The following is a 21,974-nucleotide window of genomic DNA, read 5'->3' on the forward strand; positions in this document are numbered from 1 at the left end:
CAGAACACTCACAACTCCATATGAAATATATGTGAACACTTTGTTTCAGCATCAGTAGATGTATTATTGCCACTGCCACAGTTGAGTCTAAATTCAAAAGTTAAATTATTTCATTAAAACTACAAAGGACTATAATATTTTTGTAGTATGCACTGTGCGAGGTTACAAACCATATAAAACATAACCTACAGCAACACAACAAAATGGGAATTTTTAAGGTCAATTGAATCAAATTTTTGGAATAATCTGAAACAAACCATGACCTGATATGTTTACAGAATCAGGAAATTTTGTAAAAAAAAATAAATACTTCAGTCACACAATCATTATTGCAGGAACAAAAATAAACAATCACTTTTAGCAAGTATAAACAAACCATGAAAAAATTAAAGAGGTTGCCTAGCAACAAATAAATATAACAAGCACTCATATTTATCATACAACAAAATATAAATTTGCAAAAATGACATTGCATTGTGTTGAAAACAGTTAACATATGTCTCATTTCTAACTCAGGCATTCTGTATATGTGACTCTACTCTTGTGAAATGGCAAACAAAATTTGGCTATAAGGATTATGAGAACTTTCTATTGAACCAAGAGCCTTTTTCAAGATAATTATATTGAATTGAAACCCACATTTTAAAATACAGTTATCCATTTAATAATAACAACAATGCAAATTTTAGATGTAAAAATAATGATTGACCCTGTTTAATTATACTCTAGGAGAATTTTAGTCCAAGATGTTTCGAATATGGCTCCAGTTCTTCCCACATGGTGGTGTGTGACAGTTGACAATACACCCCTCATTTAATGAATAGACTTTTCTACCATGCTAAACAGTGTGTCATAATGATTAATTATATGTATGTGAGGAAGAGTTCAATAAAGATAAAGGGATGTCATGAACATTAGTCAAAATTATACCCAAAAACTGAACATCTGCATACCAAGTTCACCAACAAACCCAATCAGCTATAGAGGTAGTAGAATTAGACTAAGTATTCTCTTTGAAACATTACAATAAAATTAGGTTTAGAATAATATCTTAAAGTACTGGAAATTTTTATGAAATATTAGAATCACAATTTCTGGATGTTTCAGTAATTAACAACTGATATACAATTTTACACAAATCAAGATAAAACTATTTCACTAATATGCCTATGGAATATGATTTATCTTTGGTGATAGTAAAAAGTGAACCAGCACATTTTAAAGGAATAAACTACTCATGGTTTTTACATTTTAGAATTAAACAGAGGAGTCATTAGTTTGTAAACCATAGAATCCATGGATGATTGGAAAGTATAGTACTCCTTAGAATTGGAAAAAGCTCAAACTTTCACTCCTCAAAAAGCAGCACTCAAAATATAAAGTTCTGAAATTCTTTGAAAGTCTTACAATTTCAATCCTCATTTTCAACCCAAGAAATTCTTCAAACTGTTCTGATTGTCTATGTTTTCATTTTAAGTTATATTGTCATAGCTGTATTTCTTTACTATTCTCCTTCTCTTACTAATACTAATTCATAAACAATTTCCACTGTCACTCTAGCTGAAATAGTAATTATCATCATAGAACAGATGCTAATCAAGCCCAAATTCTTATCTTTTTTTTCTTTACTTGGACTTCACTTTCAGAAACAGTTTTCCTATTTATAAAGATGACACATCACTTTTATGTATTTTGTTTAAAAAATAAGAAACAGAGTTCTGTCTATCACACATGTATCACATTTTCACTAATTTGGTTTATCACAATAAATAATGTTTCACACTAATTAAAAAACACCACAAATGACAAAGCTAGAAAAATTGTTAATTTGCAAATAAAATCTGGTCGAAACCAGCGTTGACATGAAATATTGAGTTCTAACTAGTATAATCCAGTTATAACTAGACTGCTGTTTCCTGATCTTCAGAAGAAACTAACTGAAAGTGTTCCTGATCTGAAACAAAAAATTAATTAATTAAAATTTTTAACCGATGCCTCATGACTCATATCTCAGACATATTTACTCAAATTTACCAAAAATGCTAAGGCATATGATTTCAACTTCACTACTCACTTTCAAGATAGGCTGCTAATTCTTTGTCTTCAGCTTTTAAGGCTTGTTGACGTGGTGTGTTACCCTGAAACATATATATATATATATACAATTTAAAATCTATTAAATAGATATTGAAAATCCATTGAAAAGTAAAACAAAATTTGACATATATTTATACTAGCTAATAAAATACAGTCATTAAGAACTATTTATTATGAAATTACATATTCTTGATTCTCATCACATATTTCCCACTTCGTTCACCTAATTCAGTAGTTTTTGATTGTAACATATATCAGGAAGCTAACTTTACCTGATAATCTGTACGTGTTAATGATGCTCCAGCATCCACTAACATATGACAGATTGTTCGTCTTTGGTACCACGCAGCTTTATGTAACGCAGTTTGACCCCTGAAAAGTGATGGACACACATTTAAATACAAATCTTACTAGGCCAGCAGTTGATATACAACAGACAAGGTATTGAAAACTGAAATTTTGGTACTTTTTTCCAAAAGTCAAACTATAAAATGACCTTTTTTTTAAAAAAAAAATAATGTTTTAAATATAACAAGTTAATCAAAGACTAATCAATAATTAAAGAGTAAAACTTACTTTTCATGGTCAACCATATCTAATATCACAGGGGGTGCTAGAAAACAATTCAAAAATACATAAATAGCAATTACTTCTTATGTTTGGCCAAATTCAGTAAACATGATTGGATCAACATTTATATGCCCTACTAGTGTTGTTCTTAAATCTTAATAAAGTTTTGTTAAGATTATAGTAATTCAACCATGAAATTACTATATGATGGATCTTTTCATTCATAAATGTATTACAATATTAAAACTAAATTCAAATTCTGTTCATTCACAAGTCTAGATATGAGGTATGGATTTTGGCAGGCAATCAAAATCATCATTTGAGTTATTGATCCTACAGCTTAGATATTCAACGTTAATCTGACTCTCAATGAATATTACATACCATTTGCAATAAGAAAAGAAACAATATTTTTGTGTCCAAATCTAGCAGAATGATGTAAAGCTGTCATGCCATACTGATCTGCTGCTAGTAGTTGTCCACCATGATGGTACACTTCCATCACCTACAAAATATCATACTCCATTTAAACATACACATCCTACTGAGAACCCATTAAAGTCTCTTAATATGCATTTTTGAATCACACACAAAATAGGTCTTATCGAAAGACAATCTAAACTAAACTAAAGATATGAAGTGTAGTACTCGTTCTAAAATGTTCATCTATGCAAACAGTTTTTAACAATTATAGATTTTACCTTTCTGATATCACCTCTTTTAGCTGCATCAATGAGAACTGAAATGAAACAGACAGTTTAATATGATAACTAGAACCACATTCAGTATTTTCAAGCATTGATCATAATATGCTGTATTTGTCATATAGATCACATCTAAGGTTTTTTACAATTGATAAAGTGATCTTTCATCAGTCAGATAGAGATTGATGTTTTTGTGGTCATGTACTTGATCACAGTAACATAATCTGTCCATCTAATACACAAGTACCTGTGTATTTTTAAACAAATTATACATCAAAATATTGTCTTTTTTCACATCATTCATTGTTCCCATGGGCTGAATGTTAGACAGGACCATGACCTTGTGTATTGCACTTAATTATGGCCCATATAAAATAAAATTTATTATTTTTTTTATGATTTTGAAGTTCAGAAATCATACCACTATTCATAAATTTATAGTCATTAGTTGGAAAGCATATGTAATTTATTTGATCACCCAATCAAAAAACATTCAAAGAAAAGCTTACGTTTATCAAAGGGTGATGGTTGAGAGTTGATTTTATTTTCAGCTGTAGCACTAGATACAGTGGTAAACTGATAATGTTTGGACTGAGCACTGGGAGAATTAGGGGTACCTGGTTCAGAACTGAAATAGGCAAAGAAATATGCTGTTACATTAATGGTCAAATTTGTAGCTCTTTAATACAAGTACAGATGAATTGTTAAGAGAATAATAATAATATCAAGGTACAAATATCTATGTGCTGTCAAAAAGATTTTCTAATAAACTTGAATAAAAAGAAATTTCAAATGATTTTGATAGGCAGAAAAATACATCCTTATATAACAGCCAATCAAAATTATTATTAATTAGAAAAATTAATTCTTAAATTAATCTATCAAAATAATTGTCTATTGAAGAAGACATAAGGTAGAAAAAATTCCACAACAAATTGGAAAAGAATTGGAAGTTAATGATTGTTAGAAAAATGAAATCATAAAATAGAATTTCAAACAAACATCCAATAAAAACTCAAAATAAAAGGAATTGAAACAAAGGAATCAGGTAAAAGATAAAATCCTTATAACAATTAACTTAAATATAAAAAGCAAATTTCAATATTGAGAATATATTGAAGATTATCCCTGACACATATATTCAGGTAAAAACAACTTAATTATTTCAGGAAGTCAAATATTTTTTTGTACTCCAAGCATTTCAGGAAGTCACATCACATTATTGCAATTTTTGGTCAGAATTGTGTCACACTAACTGACCAAAGTCTACATCTCTTATACTGTGTCAGGCATTTATATCTATCTACATAGATTAAATAAGGGTTTATTTGCTTTAATGGTTCAAATTTTGGATCTAAATAAAACCAGTAAAATACAAGAGGTACTAAATCCAGCAGGCAAAAGAAACAAGCAAACAAATAAAAATTAAAATAAAAACAAATCCTAGACCTAATCAGCTTTCATTCTACTGAATTAAATATTGAAATAAAATAATAGCTAAGAATAATTCATATAAAATAAAACATTCCAGGAAATTTTAAGATTTTTAAAGATTTACAATGTCTAATACAAATGTTTAAAATTTGGGAAGGTTATTATTTTAACTGTTGTTACAGAAATATTTTCAAAGCATCTTTTAATGATTTCCACCGATTTCTTCATACATATCTTTATTAATTACAAATTCAATTCAAACACTTCTGAAGAAAAGGTAAAAAAAGTTGATGAAACATGTGTTAAGTTGCATAAAAATTTTCTTAATGTAAAAATACCATTACACCATCTTCAAATCAAAACAAAGTTGAATTTAATGTTTAAAATCATTAATAGCTCCCTTGACCAAACATTTCAAATTAAACAACAGTCAAATAGACTAAAGGGAAGTAAAATCTAAAAGGTCTGTTAAAAACCTGTTATTTGAGCCTGGTTGAGGAGGTACAAGAAGATTTTCTGAACTTTCAAAATTTCGATGTATTGGCAAAATACCAGGAAAGCTAATAAAATGGTGAAAAATAAGAAAATTTAATAAACAGAATAAGCAGCTGCAAAAATGTCAAGACTATAAAAAGAAAAGTGTGTCTGATAATATATGTGCATTTATATAATATACTGTGCAAATAATTATTTATAGTCTTTACTATATCAATGGTATATATAGAATATTTGCTACATTTTTGCGAGCTTTCGATGATGGTGGACAAAAATGTATTACAGTTCTACAGCCATACGGTCTAACTTCTGCCAACCGCCATTAGCACGGCAGGTATCCTTCCATTTGTCTGCTTTTATCTTTGGTAAATTTGAATATTGGTCAAAATTTCTTGGTTAAAAATGCTTTGCCAATTAAATATTCAAATTCTATATTGAATAACAAAACAATTGACTTTCTAACACATGTTTTTGAAATACAATGGATGCTAACATCTAAATTTCTATTTACAGGAATTTGAATGTAAAATAAAATAAAGGCTTAGATTGTGTTAATTTTGTTAGTATGGTAGGAAGATTAAATGAAGTGAGCGCCAAGGATATAATATAACTAATAAGCCTAAATAAGTCTTGTTACAATAAATTTAACATTGAGGAAAAAATACTCGATAGTATTTAAAATTTTGGACTTAAAAAATGCCCAGTCAACCTGTTTCATGTATCAGAAATTGAATTAAATTGCTGGAGAGCTTAGAATGTTTCCTACATTATGACTTTGCTTGTGGAAAGAGTCTTCTTCTGCACAGGCGTCTTTTGGCATCAAAGTACTAATAGGAATCCATATAATTCAAAATTTATCTATACCTATTTTAATTTATCTTACAAATATTGAAACTTCATTTTACCTATTCTATATCCATTATCATTAAAAACTCAAAAACTATAAACTACTTACCCAGCTGGACAACCTGGTGATTTGGGAGGAGTGACAGGAAGTGAAAAACGAAAATATAAATTTCCATTTTCCTTTTCTTGATCTGGTTGATAATTCTCTGTATTATTATTGTTCGTTGGTGACGAATGTCCATTTTCTACTTTTAAAAATGTAGATGACCTTGAAACTGTGACAAGGTCAGGGTCAAGGATATACAAGTCTTCTGATGATATGTCCGTTATATAATGTAAGTGTTCCTGGGCTTTATCTATTCGGAAAAAACGTTCTGCTGTCGTGGCTGAAAAATAAGGAATGATGAATTACATAAATTTTGAAAATCACTTTATTTGTATAGAAACATACCTAAATTAACTTTCAAATTCATATTTTTCAAAATCTTTTTCTGCAATACTTATTAAAGTTTCAAAATTATACCAAAGTTCTTCATGATGAATGTAAGACACTAATTCTTAAGTTTACATTATGCTTTCTATGTCATCCCAATTTGACTAGCCCAATCTGGTGCAGAGAAGTAGGATTTATGACAACATTTTATTTTATAACTTCCATTGACTTCACCCAAAATGAACATTTCTACGAAAAGAAGCATTCTAGAGATTAACTAGAGAGTAACTTACAATCCAGGAAGCACCATTTAGGAGATAATTCCTGATTATCACTATTATGTTGACCATTCTTTAAACTCTGTTAATAAAACAGAATATTAAGGTAATCAAAACACAAACATTACAAGGTTTTTGAGTTTGGGCTGAACATTAAATCAAATCAAAACTCAAAAGATCAAAAACTTTTAGTACTGTATCTCACTCTTGCTAAACTCTTTTGTTGAACAAATCTTGTTAAAATTATTAACTTAACTCAAAAGTTGAAAACAATAAAAAATGCTAGTGCGTAGCATTATTACTCTGGCATTCATTGCTGTAATGTCCTAATAGGATGAGAATTTTGGGGAAAATTTCAGGATGGATGAATAAGATAGATCTTCCATGTTTCATAATAATAAATACTTGTACTAAACATCAATTGACTTTGCATTCATTACAGGAATATCATAAAGACTGGAGAATTATTAGGAGAAAATCAGAGTGGATTGTAACATTGTTTCTAAAATAAATAAATAAATGGCTTACCTCTTGTATTTTATCTATCTGGGATCTGACCTGTTCTAAATCAGCATTGTTCTCTACTACGATGATTCCAAGTGGTATAGCTGATGGTATAATATAATACTTACATAGTTATTCATAGTTTTATATAGTTTACTCATTCATAGAGTCTTACATACTTTCAAATAGTTTTACTTATTATTCATACATATAAATATTTTTACACTTCCATAAAAGTTATAAATGCAAATAATATACTTAGTTTGACACATTCAAAGTTTAAAATAGTTTAACATAGTTTCTCATGGTTTGCAGACTCATACGTCATATTTTCAAATAGATTCAGTTAGTGTCATATCTTTATAAACAGTTTCAAATAGTATCCATAAAGTTTATTGTTTCTATCATTTGATAAAAGTTTTTATAAAAGCATTGTAAACCAGTAAGTATGGTTTTAAGCAATATTAGGATAAATATTTGTATTAATAAATAATTAGTATATTCTTTCTACCCTAATTCCTTATACAAATATCATTAATCTATGTTCATAATCTCTCCACAAGAGTGTCATGCAATTAACAACTACACCATCTTGGAAACTGACTATTCAGGGAATAATATTTCATACTTGCTCTGGTTTGATTTTCAAATGAAATGTCCAATATCATAATTAGGAAAGGCACATTCTATTGGGTTGGAATCACTAGCAAGCATGTTCAGGTCAGGGCTGTTCTTGGGCCTAAGTATCTGGGCTAATAAGGCTGCATTCTTTTTGGGCTTACATTAAATGACACAACAAGACAATTTCATTACCCAAACACAAAGGAGCTCAACCAGTTTAAATGTCACTTGAATCTGACAATGGTCCATAATTTTGAAATTTTTTGATCAAAATTTTAAAAATAAATCAATCCGTCTTGCTGATTCCTAGAAACACTACTGGACCTTACCAAAGGGTTATTGGAAAGGAATATATCACCAAAGACCAACCACCAGAAAGTTAGAAAATAACTAATAATAAGTCAAGTCTAGAACCATCATTTCCTTACTATGAACTTTGAGGAACAATCATTGATAATGTTTGTTAGTCAAATTACTTTGAACTGTTAGATTTCTAGATACTATCTACAGTGAAATGTACTTCACAGAACTTCATTAGTATTAAGCAGTTTTTAAACCATTATATTTGTTAGTCAACTATTGTACTATCATTTTCTATCTAACAATATCTCAACCATGCTAAATATACATCTCGTGTGCACCTTGTGAGACATTTGCTATATTACTGTGCATGTAATCTAAAGTGATCTTCAACATAAAGTGATATGTGCATTTATTCTAAATCATTAGTGACTATATACTGCTCACAAAATTGTGCGTTTAAAAATAAAACTAAAATTGTCATGTATATATACACTCTGCTAATAAAGACAACCATCCTAAATCTATACTGGAAAAACCCTAAATCAAGAATTTGAAAAAACAAGTACCTTAAACCTCAAAAGAAAAAGTTTTAGTCTAGTTTACTATGGTTATTTTAGCTCCTAAAACAATCCAGTTTAAATTGAATTTTCAAAAACGGCAATTTATGTTGATTTTTTCAATACAAATTTTTTTCAAGGTGTCTCAGTGACAGAGAAAAATATCCTCATTCAATGGACATGAACCTGGATTGTTCAAGACTACATGGTTAACTCGCACCTCTATCTAGGATTATATTACCCAGCATGCTTTGCTATGAAGCTGATTGAAACATCGGCATCATGCAAACATTCTAAAAACTTACACGCATCCCGAAGTTTGTCTTTATCATAATGTAATGTTTCGTAGTCCGTCATACTAATACGACTAACTTGGATTCGTAACCTCTCCGGAACAGAAGGGGGACTGAAAAAAGCAAAATCAGGACTAAAGCTGGGATGATACAGCTGCTGTTTTCCCCTATAGTAGCTGAAAATCAAAACGGATTAGTCATATGTAATCTAAGGGCAGGTATATATGAAATTTTAACATAGCTTCACAATATCATCAAGTGAATGAAGTCACAACCAGGATATTTCTCTGCTATCAGATGTGATTTTATCACTCAAACTAATCCCTATCTAATAATACTGAATTATGCTTGTGAGTGTAAAACTCAAAACTTTTAATGACTGATAAATAAACCAATTGATCACCCTGGATTTTACAGAAGACACTGAAACTGAAGCACTGCCCTTAGATTATGAGTTTATATAATATTGTAGTGTATATGAGGACCTGAAAGTGATAGGTATTATTTCAAACATAAAAATTGTTGCAAAAAAAATAAAACACTATGTTGCATGTGTAAGCAAAACATTTTCAAAAGGAAAAATTCTTAATAAAAAAACAGTTTTGATTTTCTATTTCAAATATTCAAGAATAAAAAAACAGAAAAATGAATCTAAAATGTCCATAGCATCACATCTATAAAACCTACTATATAAGTGGCGCTCTAACAGATATGTTTAACAGGCTAATCAGAAGGTTTTCATCTAAAAATGGAGATTCGATAAAGTTTTTCAAAAAAGATATAAGCGTTAATAAGAATGCCTCACTCAAGAAGAGTTTTGAAATATGTTGTTATGGCAACCAGAAGTACATGCCAACTTACCAAAACTCTGATATGTATTTCCCTGTTTTACTTGAATAAAGAAAAACAAAATGGAGTTGTTTCCCTTGTATTAGTTTTCAACTGGGAAGTTGCTAGTCTGGAGATATTTGTTGTACTGTTTTAATATTTATATCAATAATGCATGCGAAAAGAAATGGAATAATTTTAATACAGACTTAGGGATATAAAATATTCATAGATGGATTCTTATGAAAGATCTATTCAAATAGCAGGTTCCATCATCTCATAAAATTTTTAATCTTATGAAATCCTTAAAATCATTCCATTTCTTACTTTTTTGTCCGAATCAATACCAATAAAGGTCAAGGTTAAGGTTATAAGAAAACCCATCACCACCAAAATATAAATACTTACTCATTGGCTATCGGCATTGATCCTCGACGTTTTGGTTTCATCACCATATTAGCTTGGTTACGAAAGCAGATTTTTATACAAGATGGCCGTAATTTACATGGCTCCCCATCAACTTGCATAGGCATAGATTTATACGTGGTCAATTTGACTTCTCTACATTGCATTAATCTTTCACCATGACCTCCTACATACAATGTTGCCTGCAAATATCAAATACATAGTGTGTTTTGAAAATAAAAATCATGTATTTGCTATGCCAGTCTGGTCATCTTCCCATAAATCATTCTGATACACAATGCTGAAAATTGAGAATGTAATCCAGGACAATGCCTAAAATTTCTCGCAAGGACGTTATTCTCCATAACCTGAGTTGTTATCATCATAAAATAAAATTCTAAACACAGCCTAACAGACTAAGTTTCTTAGTATTAGATCTGTTTCATTTAACTTCACAGAGATGAAAGGTTTGAAATTTGAAATGGGATTGAGTATTTATTTTTTAGAAGTCAATAGCAAGGAATAAAAGCCAAAGAGATAACCAGGCATAATGTCAAAATGTGAAATTCCCAATTACAACTTAACTTCTGGTGAAACAAATACAAAAAACTTACAAGTGAAGAATAGGTAAAGCCTACAATTTCTAGGAACCCATCATCATGTCGTTGAGGTTCAAAACCAACAGCATTGGGGTTGCCCCATGGAAGTGTTCCGCTGGCATATCTAAAAATAATAAACATTGTAATCAAATCTTTATCAAGATATTTTTAGGGAACATGTAATGTCATGTGACTGAATATACAGTAAGTCTGTTTTATCTATACTTCTACTGATCAATTCCACCAAACTTCAAGACTAACATATTCATCTGAAGTTATTGTCAAAATTATGGATCCTGTTTCTCAAAAGACAGACAAGAGTAGATTAAAATGACAATTTAATTAAAGCCAAATAAATCAAACTTACCTTGGAATGTTGAGAATCAAAAGGCAATGTATTTTCATATCTTGTATTTTTTGAGTTAAATCAACTCCATCACACTGGAAGTAAGAATATATTTTGTTACTCAACATTGCATTAAGGGGCTGTTGTTCTGAATGTATTTACCAGATCATGTCCAACAATGATCGTGTTTGGTCAACAAAATAAGTAATATGTATTTGTCAATGGCAAATGTGACTTGTATCAAAACTTCGCAACCTTGTAAAGTCTGGCACAAACATGAGTCATCAGCTCAGGCAGAATTCATTCGTGCACTTCTCCTTAAGACGATAGCTTCCGTGTGCAGGTAAATTTATGTAGGTCATTCGTGGCGAAAAGTTGAAAATCAAACGTGTTTTTTCCACAAATGAATTCTGCCTGAGCTGATAGCTCGTGTGTGCGCCAGACTTAAAGGAAGCAAGAAATTTCATACTTCTTCTCATGGATGATAGCAATGTTATTGACAAAGCAATAAAGTAAATCACAGTTTTATTCAAATTGTCGAAATATTTATATCATAGTTGTAATGAAGAGTTTGAAATGAAGGTAATAGAGAAAAACATTTTGAAAACCAGAGAGTTTTTATAAAATATACTATCAAATGAAGTTCAAGGATCTCTCCCTCTTGTGACATGAATGGAAAAAAATACATATTGTTGAACACTGGCAGAAAGAATTCTCTCTCAATCCTTGCTTTCATCAAGATGGCATATACTCCATCTTCAAAAATGTTAATGTACATTCATAGATATGTGGTAGAATTTTCATGTGATTTAATACCAGCCAAATGATGTTGTAAATTCTCAATGCTAATGGATCTTAATAACTCCATTAGCCATTTTGTACATCTAATATACCATCTCTGGTCATAAGTCTTATTTATGTACACTATAAGTACCTGAGACCTACTTATTGTTTTTCCGACATGAGCTTGTACTTTATAGAAATCTTGCATGCTATTTGTACTAAGATTAGAGGTACTGCCTTCTATGACCTTGATTTATAACAATAAATGACTATTTTCCATGAAACAAGAGATTAATGTTATTGCTAGTAGAAAAACTTTTCTCGGAAAGTGTAAAAGTATATACATTCAAATTCAAATTTAATTTGAAAAACTATTTTCTCAATTTAAGGTTTAGGTAAAAAAAAATATGTTAAATCATTCAAAATATTTTTTTTTTTATTTCAACAGCATGTAAGTGATCTGTTACACAGAACAAAATCTCTTGCTGTTTGAAACTGAATCTAACAAATTGACTACATGTGCAAGATAAAATTTTAAAAATATCAATGTACTTACGACAAGCTTGATATGATCAGCAAAACCTTTCCAGCTTCGCTTTAATAAATCTCGTCCACCAGCCTGAAAATATTTTTTAAAATCTATGATTGAATGAAAATAATATAAGTAATAATTGGAAAACCTCGTGTGCTTTCCTCCGATGCCTGATTTTGGTTCAGAATAGAATCACCAATACAATCAGAATTCAGGTAATACTTATAAATAGTAATTTCACAATTCCAGGAAAATAATATTACTAATACTATATCAAAATTCATGCCCTTCCATTAAATCTATGATGATCCAATCTCCTTCAAAATTTTATTATCATGAGTCAAGCAGAATTCAGGAAAATCCTAAAACTCGGAAGATGAATTCTTGTAAATTGATACTCACCCCTGCATAGAACATTTTGTTCCGAAACCGACTGTTAAATTTTTCTGGATTGGCCTCTGAAAGACAAATTGAGGTTAATAATGCTCATATACTTATTGTATAAAATCTGCCAATCTTTCTGGATTTCTCAATCAGAAACATATTTGTCTTAACTATCAAGAGCTCAGAGGCACAATTTGAATTTCTAACAATAAAGTTCTACCTCTATTTGGCAAGACTTCTCTGTTCATCCCATTAAAAAGCAAAGATGTGAAGCATGTGATGCAAGCGAGGCAGAGCAAGCCCACCCTTGCAGAACACTGAATGCCACTTTACAAGTGGGTTTGTGAACTCAGGCATCAATATCATAGAGTCCACATAGCTAATATTGTTTATTTTACACATCAGTGAGTAGGCTTCAAATTGGTAGCAGTTTTCAGCAATTGAAATGAATATCAAGGGGAACATTTCACTTTCTGTTCCACAACACAGATTTCACATTGCAGGATTTATCATCAACACAACCAACTTACCTCGAGACTCATGGAATTCTAAAGCAACATGTGCGTCTGCTCCCAAAGAGAAGTAATTATTAAATACATTAAGAGGTAGAGCATCAACTAGACCATCTTCAGGTTCTATCACATCACCACCAGTTGATATCGTTGATTCTACTACTAAATTCCATCTGAAATCATTAAGATCTCATCATCAATAATCTCTAGATATTATCCCACAGTTTTATATATATAATATTACTGACTCGTCTCCTTTCTTGGTTAATGTTTATGGGCAATGAGGGAAGTGGTGATAACTCACTCTGACACTATGTAACATCTGACAACTGGTAATCCAGACCCTTATAATGTCAGTAAGAAGTAATAATATAAATTGAATTCTGAGAATAAAGGTTTGATACTAACCTATCTAACTGTACAACTTGGCCCTCTTCAACATTGCATAATATTTTAGATATAGGTTCATCAGTATAACCCTATTAAATATATAACATTTTACTCTTAATGCTTGCATATCAATGTAATTATATCTTTTAACCAGCCCTATATCAAGAATTGGGTTGTCATTTTAACTTGTTGGAAGAGAAAGAAAAGATACTTTTAATAGTAGATACTTGTCAAAAAGTCTTTCCTAGTTTTCAGGTGAAACAAAAATTTGAACAATGTCAAATGATAAGAGTGGCCATCTTTAAATGTAATACAATTGATGAACTGAATGAATACAGTATGTGTAGAGTTATTTCTAAACTAGAGACTAAATATACATAACCAGTCAAATATCATGAGCACTTACCCCTCCCCAATTTAGTGTCCTCCCTAAATCGTTGCCTGTTCCAATAGGTACCACAGCCACAGGAGGGGGTGGGGAGATATTTAACGAGTCTATTGTCGATAAAATCCACCCCACTGTACCATCCCCTCCACATGCCAGTATCCGTAAATTAGGCACTTTCTTATAGAGTTCAAGTCTAGAATAAAAATAATTTGTATATTAATGTATATTTTATATTTTATAAAAGTACTGAAGCAAATGTGGTTTTTTTTTATATGCTCTAGGATAAAGATGATGAGCAATATTATGTAATGAAGAAACATGAAAGTTTACATTTAAGAACATATGAGGATGTCACTGAGTACTGCTAAACTCTGAACAAAAACCAGGCTCGAAAGGATCTTAGCGCAAGATATCCTAGAAACAGTGTCAGGAGATAAGACCCTAGGACATCCTATCCCTTAGATCATTTCAAGATATAAAGATCCTAAAAAAACAAACTAAATAAATATCATGAGCTTCAAACTATGAACTTACCCAAAACGTGGTCCACCCTGAGCTAAATCAAAGACTTGACGAGGATTCAACAACCAACAAAATTTATGCATGAGTTTTGCCCCTTGATTTCCTCCTGATTTGGGGTTGATGAAAACCAGGAGGGGCTTTAATAATGGTGATGGTATAGGTTTGATAATAAATGGTTTAGCGTCATCGCGACTCCGCCGTTTTTTCAATGAAGCTTTCCTTTTTTTACTGGCACGTATCGAAGATTTGAAAGACCCCTAAAAATAAACGCAAATGCATAATAAGTCTTCAGTTTGGTACTATTTTACAACCAGAAACATTTGCATACATAGAACGATCAGCAAATTATATCAAAACTTAATGTATTCAAAAGCATAACAAACCTGAAATGAAATGCGAGATTTTTCCAGATAACAATATAAGCAGTGTTCAGTAAAATTATAATAAAATTTCAAAGTTCAATTTTTTTGAATTCTCATACAAACATAGTAAGTTATCTTTCAATAAAGATAGATAATTAGATTGAGACCAAAATCTGTAGTCACATCTTTCCAGTAAGAATTATATAATTATTATTATTTGTCTATAACCATTCTTTATTCAAAACCATTTGAGAATTAACACTGTAGTGATGTGAGGGAGGTAGTGATTGGAAAGAACTCTTGGATATTCAATCCATTTGTAGTTTATGAAGTCAAAATTAAAATTGGACTTTTGGCATTTATCCAAAATAAAGTCAAATCAGAATAATAAATTGGAAAGAGAAAGAGTGAAAGAAAATGCTATCAAGATATTTTAACACTTGAGAAGTGTAAGCTCTAATACTTTGACACAATTGTATTTTATCACCCAATAAAGTTTGCTTGAAACATTTGCACCTTTCTCCTTAGTGTTAAAACAATTAGAAACCTTGCATAAACAATTTGTTCTTGAGCCTTATTACCGAAAGCTTAACTGAAATAAAATCTAGATTTGTCAAGAAATACAGTAATCTGATTGGATAACATTTTAAGATGAATTTAATGGTTGAGCAATAACATCACTTGAACGCTAAAATCATTATCAGTTAAAGTTTTGAGAATATGGCCCTTTGTGATTGTTTCTTGAATTGTGTCGAAAGAAATATATCTAAATGTTTATCAAGAAACAATATAACTTACTTTTTTTGGAAGTTTAATAATCCAAGATGGAGGAATGATAATACCGGCATGTATACCCAGTGTACATTGTTCTTCAATCTGCTGCATCATAAAACATGTTGTCTTATTGTGGTGGGCCGCCTTGCACCAGGAACAACTTATAGCTATTATATCCTGATAGAGACAGACAGAGGGAGTGAATAAATGAATGAATTAATAATAGGCTTTTATACCCTTCAATATACAGAGGGAATGAATCAGTGAGTGAATAATGGATTGTTATACAAAATGAGTGGATGAATGGAAGCTGTATTGCACCAAGAACAACTTGTAGCTAAAAAAAATGATTGATTGAATGATTGATTGATTGAATGAATGAATGAATGACTCAAAACTCCTGTACTCTGCTATGGGCAGAAAAGTCGGAAGTGAAAGTAAAATGCTTTGCTTTACCTGAAGGCACATAAATATCTGACGAAATGTCATATCCAACTATAGGCTGAACACTTGTTGAATTGATTTTTCCTCCAATAAATAGGAATACTAGACAAATTATCTGTATTCCACAAAAGATAAAGGCACTTACCTTGCTTTGGAAAGCAAAGCGTTGTTGGAAAGACTGAAAAAACAAAATAAATAAAACATTTCTAACAACTAAAAGAGATGAATACCATGTACTAAGTTATTGAGAATAGATGCTAAATGAAATAAGACAATTTTGCAACAACATGTATGTATCATTAACAAAATGTATCATTAACAATATGTATGTATCATTAACAAAATGTATCATTAACAATATGTATGTATCATTAACAAAATGTATCATTAACAATATGTATGTATCATTAACAATATGTATCATTAACAATATGTATTAACAATATGTATCATTTACAATATATATTATGGGGTATTGTACTAGAATAACGTAATAACTTTAGTAATTTAGTTATTGTGTTTGAATAAAGTAGTTATCTTAAAGTTGTTTCATTGTTGGATATAAAAATAAAATCCATCATTAGAACAGCTGTTTTGTATAAAATCCATCAATGGATCAGCTGTTTTGTATAAAATCCATCAATAGATCAGCTGTTTTGTATAAAATCCATCATTAGAACAGCTGTTTTGTACAAAATCCATCATTAGAATAGCTGTTTTGTATAAAAATCCATCAATAGATCAGCTGTTTTGTATAAAAATCCATCAATAGATCAGCTGTTTTGTATAAAATCCATCAATAGATCAGCTGTTCTGTATAAAATTCATCAATAAATCAGCTGTTTTGTATAAAATCCATCATTAGAACAGCTGTTTTTTATAAAATCCATAAATAGATCAGCTGTTTTGTATATATGTATTAAGAGTCATAAGATAAGAATTAGAAACCTCACGATAGTTCCAATCAACAGAGAGATCAACTGTGTGTGGGTTTTCTAGTATATTTTGTTTTTTGGCTCAATTGTCAATTTTGATAGTGACATAATAATCTAGTCATGACTATTTGATTGCTGGATTCACAGTAGTCAGACTGGAAAACTTTCTTAACAATCTTTTTACCATTTTTGTCTACATCCAATGTATAATTTGAACTTACCTTAGAACACTGTTTACATTTCCCCTCCTGTCTTCTCCGATGAACCCAATGATGTCTCATAAAAGTTTGTTCTCTGTAATTCCGAACACCTGCTTCTCGGAATGAAGGTTTGCAACGTAAATTTTTCTGAAAGCACAGAAAATATTGATATATATTCTGGTTTAGAGTGCTGAAAAAGACCCTGTATCACTGTAACAAGTTCTATATCTAAGATTTTACACCAAAATGGAAAATGGTACCAACTACATCTTGCCATGTGGACAGAGTGAAATTTTTCCATTTTGATTACCATTTGAAACATTACTATAAGTATTTATGATATGATATCTTTTATCAATTGATTCCAATAAACTTTGTCATAGTTCTTTTGAAGAATAGTTTATCAGTTTTTTCTTATATTTAGTAATTAAAGATATTACCTGTTCTAGAAGACCTATACATGCTGTATGGGCAACTATTTTACATGCTATACATTTCTTTCTTGGTCCAGTTTTCTGAAATATACAATACAAAGCAAAACTTAAAAAGATATCAGGCTACAAATTAAAGAAATAACTCTTGTACATGTACATTTTACTCTTCAAGACTTGATCAATACCAAATATTTCACCCCCAAAACAATTGTTCTCAGTATTCAAAATGGCAGAATGACAGACACTTTTTGACCAAAATCTCAACCATTGATGACTCAGGAAAATTATATTTTAAGAAAAAGATATCCTGAAGGCCAATCTTAAATGGAATTGATATTGCAATTATCGTAAATGTGGATAAATTCATCGTTCGGCAAATCTCCAGGATTAGAAAGAAATCACAGTTTTAATGGCAAGCTTGGTAAATTCACGTATGCTGTCTGTATGAGAAAAACGATTTTAGCTTCAGGTCTTGTAAAATCATTACAGAAAATATTTGATTTCTGGTTAGTTTGCTAATTTAGTCACAAACATGGATTTGCTGTAAGCTTCCAATAATTGTAGAACAAACATGGGGTCCTCATCCGGATAATTAGGAACTGTTTCGGAAACTGGTAGTGATCGATATATACTCTTAGAAATCTCAATTCAATTCATATGTCGCCATATTGGATTATATCAGATTCAATTTGTGAATTTAAAAAAATCAAAAAAAAATCAGTAAATTGCCATCATTGAATGAAATTGCCTCCAGAAATTCAAACAATGTTTTGAACCAAACAAGAAGATCTTTGCACGTGAAAAATATGTTCTCTTCACATTACTCAAGTTTTCTTTTGCAGAAAATTTCTCAAGAAGTCAATAATTGAAGAGATCTTCAACTAAGGAGTCAAAAATCTTCACAATATTCCAAGTTAATAGAGAATTTTAATAATAGTACTAGAGAATGCTTTGTCAAAGTTTTAAAATATCTTCAACATTGTTTTAATCTATATGAATCTTCACAGAAACAGGCAGCAAATACTGAAGAAAATGATAAACTTTACGAATTTTATAAAAACTTTTAAGATGTTTTCTTCAAATGGTAACACAGAACTTTGTGATTAATATATAGAACTAATAAAGATAGAATACTCAAATATTCTTCAGGAAAAAATTACCAAGACAGTGGCCTTTACAAACTCTGGGAAGTTCCTCTTATCTATATCAAAGACAGTCATTTACAAGAAAAGGATCTCATCTATATTGCAATAAAAATCTGTACAAGCAAGACAATTACGTTAATCAAAATCTCTTCCACAGAATGGCAAAATTTGAGTAAAAGATGTATAGTACTGGATTTCTCCAATAAGAAACTACCACCAGGTGTTTCAAAAAGAGTAAGAATGGTTTGCTTAACTTGCAACACCCACCTTTTCTATATAGGTCAATTTCAGTCACTTGTTATTTTGTATAATCAGTCTTCTATGAAAACAAAAGGCTGGAAAATCTGAATATATATTTTGGATTTTGATTATGAAAATGTTTTTTAAAGAGTAAATTTATGATAGTTGTGACCAATCACTGAATTGAATCACTTGAATTTATCATGCTTCAAAGCCAAACAGAAGGTATCATGACAGTCGATAGTTATATGTTGGTCTGACCGAGATTCTATTATTTTTTTTTATCAATTTAAGTATAGAATTTCATGTTGATTGCCTTTTACTGAAAAATATAGAAAACACAAAACATCTGCCATTGACCTGAAGTGACAATAATGTAAACATCAAATGTTGATCTCTGTGAAACCAGGAAGATGTCTTCAACAAGAAAATGAGAAAAATTGTTTAATCTCTAGTAGCACCTGTGACCATCATCCTTGACCCAGATCTTACTTTTCTACTGACATACAAAATACACCTAGATCTTTCAGACCCACAAAATACACATTGACCTAGATCTTTTATTTCTACTGACCCACAAAATATACATTGACCTTTCATTTCTACTGACACAAAATACACCTAGATCTTTTATTTCTACTGACACAAAATACACCAAGATCTTTTATTTCTACTGACTCACAAAATACACCTAGATCTTTTATTTCTACTGACTCACAAAATACACCTAGATCTTTTATTTCTACTGACACAAAATACACCTAGATCTTTTATTTCTACTGACCCACAAAATACACCTAGATCTTTTATTTCTACTGACACAAAATACACCTAGATCTTTTATTTCTACTGACACAAAATACACCAAGATCTTTTATATCTACTGACCCACAAAATACACCTAGATCTTTTATTTCTACTGACACAAAATACACCTAGATCTTTTATATCTACTGACCCACAAAATACACCGAGATCTTTCAGACTCACAAAATACAACTAGATCTTTTATTTCTACTGACTCACAAAATACACCTAGATCTTTTATTTCTACTGACACAAAATACACCTAGATCTTTTATATCTACTGACCCACAAAATACACCTAGATCTTTTATTTCTACTGACTCACAAAATACACCAAGATCTTTTATTTCTACTGACACAAAATACACCTAGATCTTTTATATCTACTGACCCACAAAATACACCTAGATCTTTTATATCTACTGACCCACAAAATACACCTAGATCTTTCAGACCCACAAAATACACCTAGATCTTTTATTTCTACTGACTCACAAAATACACCAAGATCTTTTATTTCTACTGACTCACAAAATACACCTAGATCTTTTATTTCTACTGACACAAAATACACCTAGATCTTTCAGACCCACAAAATACACCTAGATCTTTTATTTCTACTGACTCACAAAATACACCAAGATCTTTTATTTCTACTGACACAAAATACACCTAGATCTTTTATTTCTACTGACACAAAATACACCTAGATCTTTCAGACCCACAAAATACACCTAGATCTTTTATTTCTACTGACTCACAAAATACACCAAGATCTTTTATTTCTACTGACACAAAATACACCTAGATCTTTTATTTCTACTGACACAAAATACACCTAGATCTTTCAGACCCACAAAATACACCTAGATCTTTTATTTCTACTGACTCACAAAATACACCAAGATCTTTTATTTCTACTGACACAAAATACACCTAGATCTTTTATTTCTACTGACACAAAATACACCAAGATCTTTTATTTCTACTGACACACAAAATACACCTAGATCTTTTATATCTACTGACACAAAATACACCTAGATCTTTTATATCTACTGACACAAAATACACCTAGATCTTTTATTTCTACTGACACAAAATACACCAAGATCTTTTATTTCTACTGACACAAAATACACCAAGATCTTTTATTTCTACTGACACACAAAATACACCTAGATCTTTTATATCTACTGACACAAAATACACCTAGATCTTTTATTTCTACTGACACAAAATACACCAAGATCTTTTATTTCTACTGACACAAAATACACCTAGATCTTTTATTTCTACTGACACACAAAATACACCTAGATCTTTTATATCTACTGACACAAAATACACCTAGATCTTTTATTTCTACTGACACAAAATACACCTAGATCTTTTATTTCTACTGACACACAAAATACACCTAGATCTTTTATATCTACTGACACAAAATACACCTAGATCTTTTATTTCTACTGACACAAAATACACCTAGATGTTTTATTTCTACTGACACACAAAATACACCTAGATCTTTTATATCTACTGACACAAAATACACCTAGATCTTTTATTTCTACTGACACACAAAATACACCTAGATCTTTTATATCTACTGACCCACAAAATACACCTAGATCTTTTATTTCTACTGACCCACAAAATACACCGAGATCTTTTATTTCTACTGACACAAAATACACCTAGATCTTTTATTTCTACTGACTCACAAAATACACCTAGATCTTTTATATCTACTGACCCACAAAATACACCTAGATCTTTTATATCTACTGACCCACAAAATACACC

The 21,974-nt window shown here is 30.5% G+C and overlaps 2 protein-coding genes across 2 annotated transcripts in view; both read right to left on the reverse strand.

The window, feature by feature from the left end:
- Positions 1 to 1,901: 1,901 nt before the first annotated feature.
- Positions 1,902 to 18,069, reverse strand: LOTGIDRAFT_107128 (hypothetical protein; the record flags this gene model as incomplete). Its single annotated transcript, XM_009063976.1, has 23 exons — positions 1,902 to 1,954; positions 2,075 to 2,138; positions 2,370 to 2,469; positions 2,674 to 2,710; positions 3,052 to 3,172; positions 3,369 to 3,406; positions 6,305 to 6,532; positions 6,873 to 6,939; positions 7,386 to 7,465; positions 9,148 to 9,248; positions 10,372 to 10,571; positions 10,983 to 11,091; positions 11,335 to 11,408; positions 12,653 to 12,715; positions 13,031 to 13,086; positions 13,543 to 13,697; positions 13,933 to 14,003; positions 14,321 to 14,495; positions 14,837 to 15,081; positions 15,985 to 16,137; positions 16,550 to 16,582; positions 17,561 to 17,686; positions 17,980 to 18,069. Coding segments are annotated over 23 exons (2,439 nt in total), but the record flags the coding sequence as incomplete, so codon positions are not given.
- A 3,565-nt stretch (positions 18,070 to 21,634) lies between these two features.
- Positions 21,635 to 21,974, reverse strand: part of LOTGIDRAFT_107349 (hypothetical protein) — a gene marked incomplete at both ends in the record, with an annotated part of 2,314 nt that continues 1,974 nt past the window's right edge. Inside the window, one exon of the mRNA XM_009063977.1 lies at positions 21,635 to 21,865. Within this exon, the coding sequence (XP_009062225.1) occupies positions 21,635 to 21,865 (231 nt within the window). The remainder of the gene's footprint in view (positions 21,866 to 21,974) is intronic.

The sequence above is a fragment of the Lottia gigantea genome (genome assembly GCF_000327385.1).
Source record: "Lottia gigantea unplaced genomic scaffold LOTGIsca_6, whole genome shotgun sequence".
NCBI lineage: Eukaryota > Metazoa > Mollusca > Gastropoda > Lottiidae > Lottia > Lottia gigantea.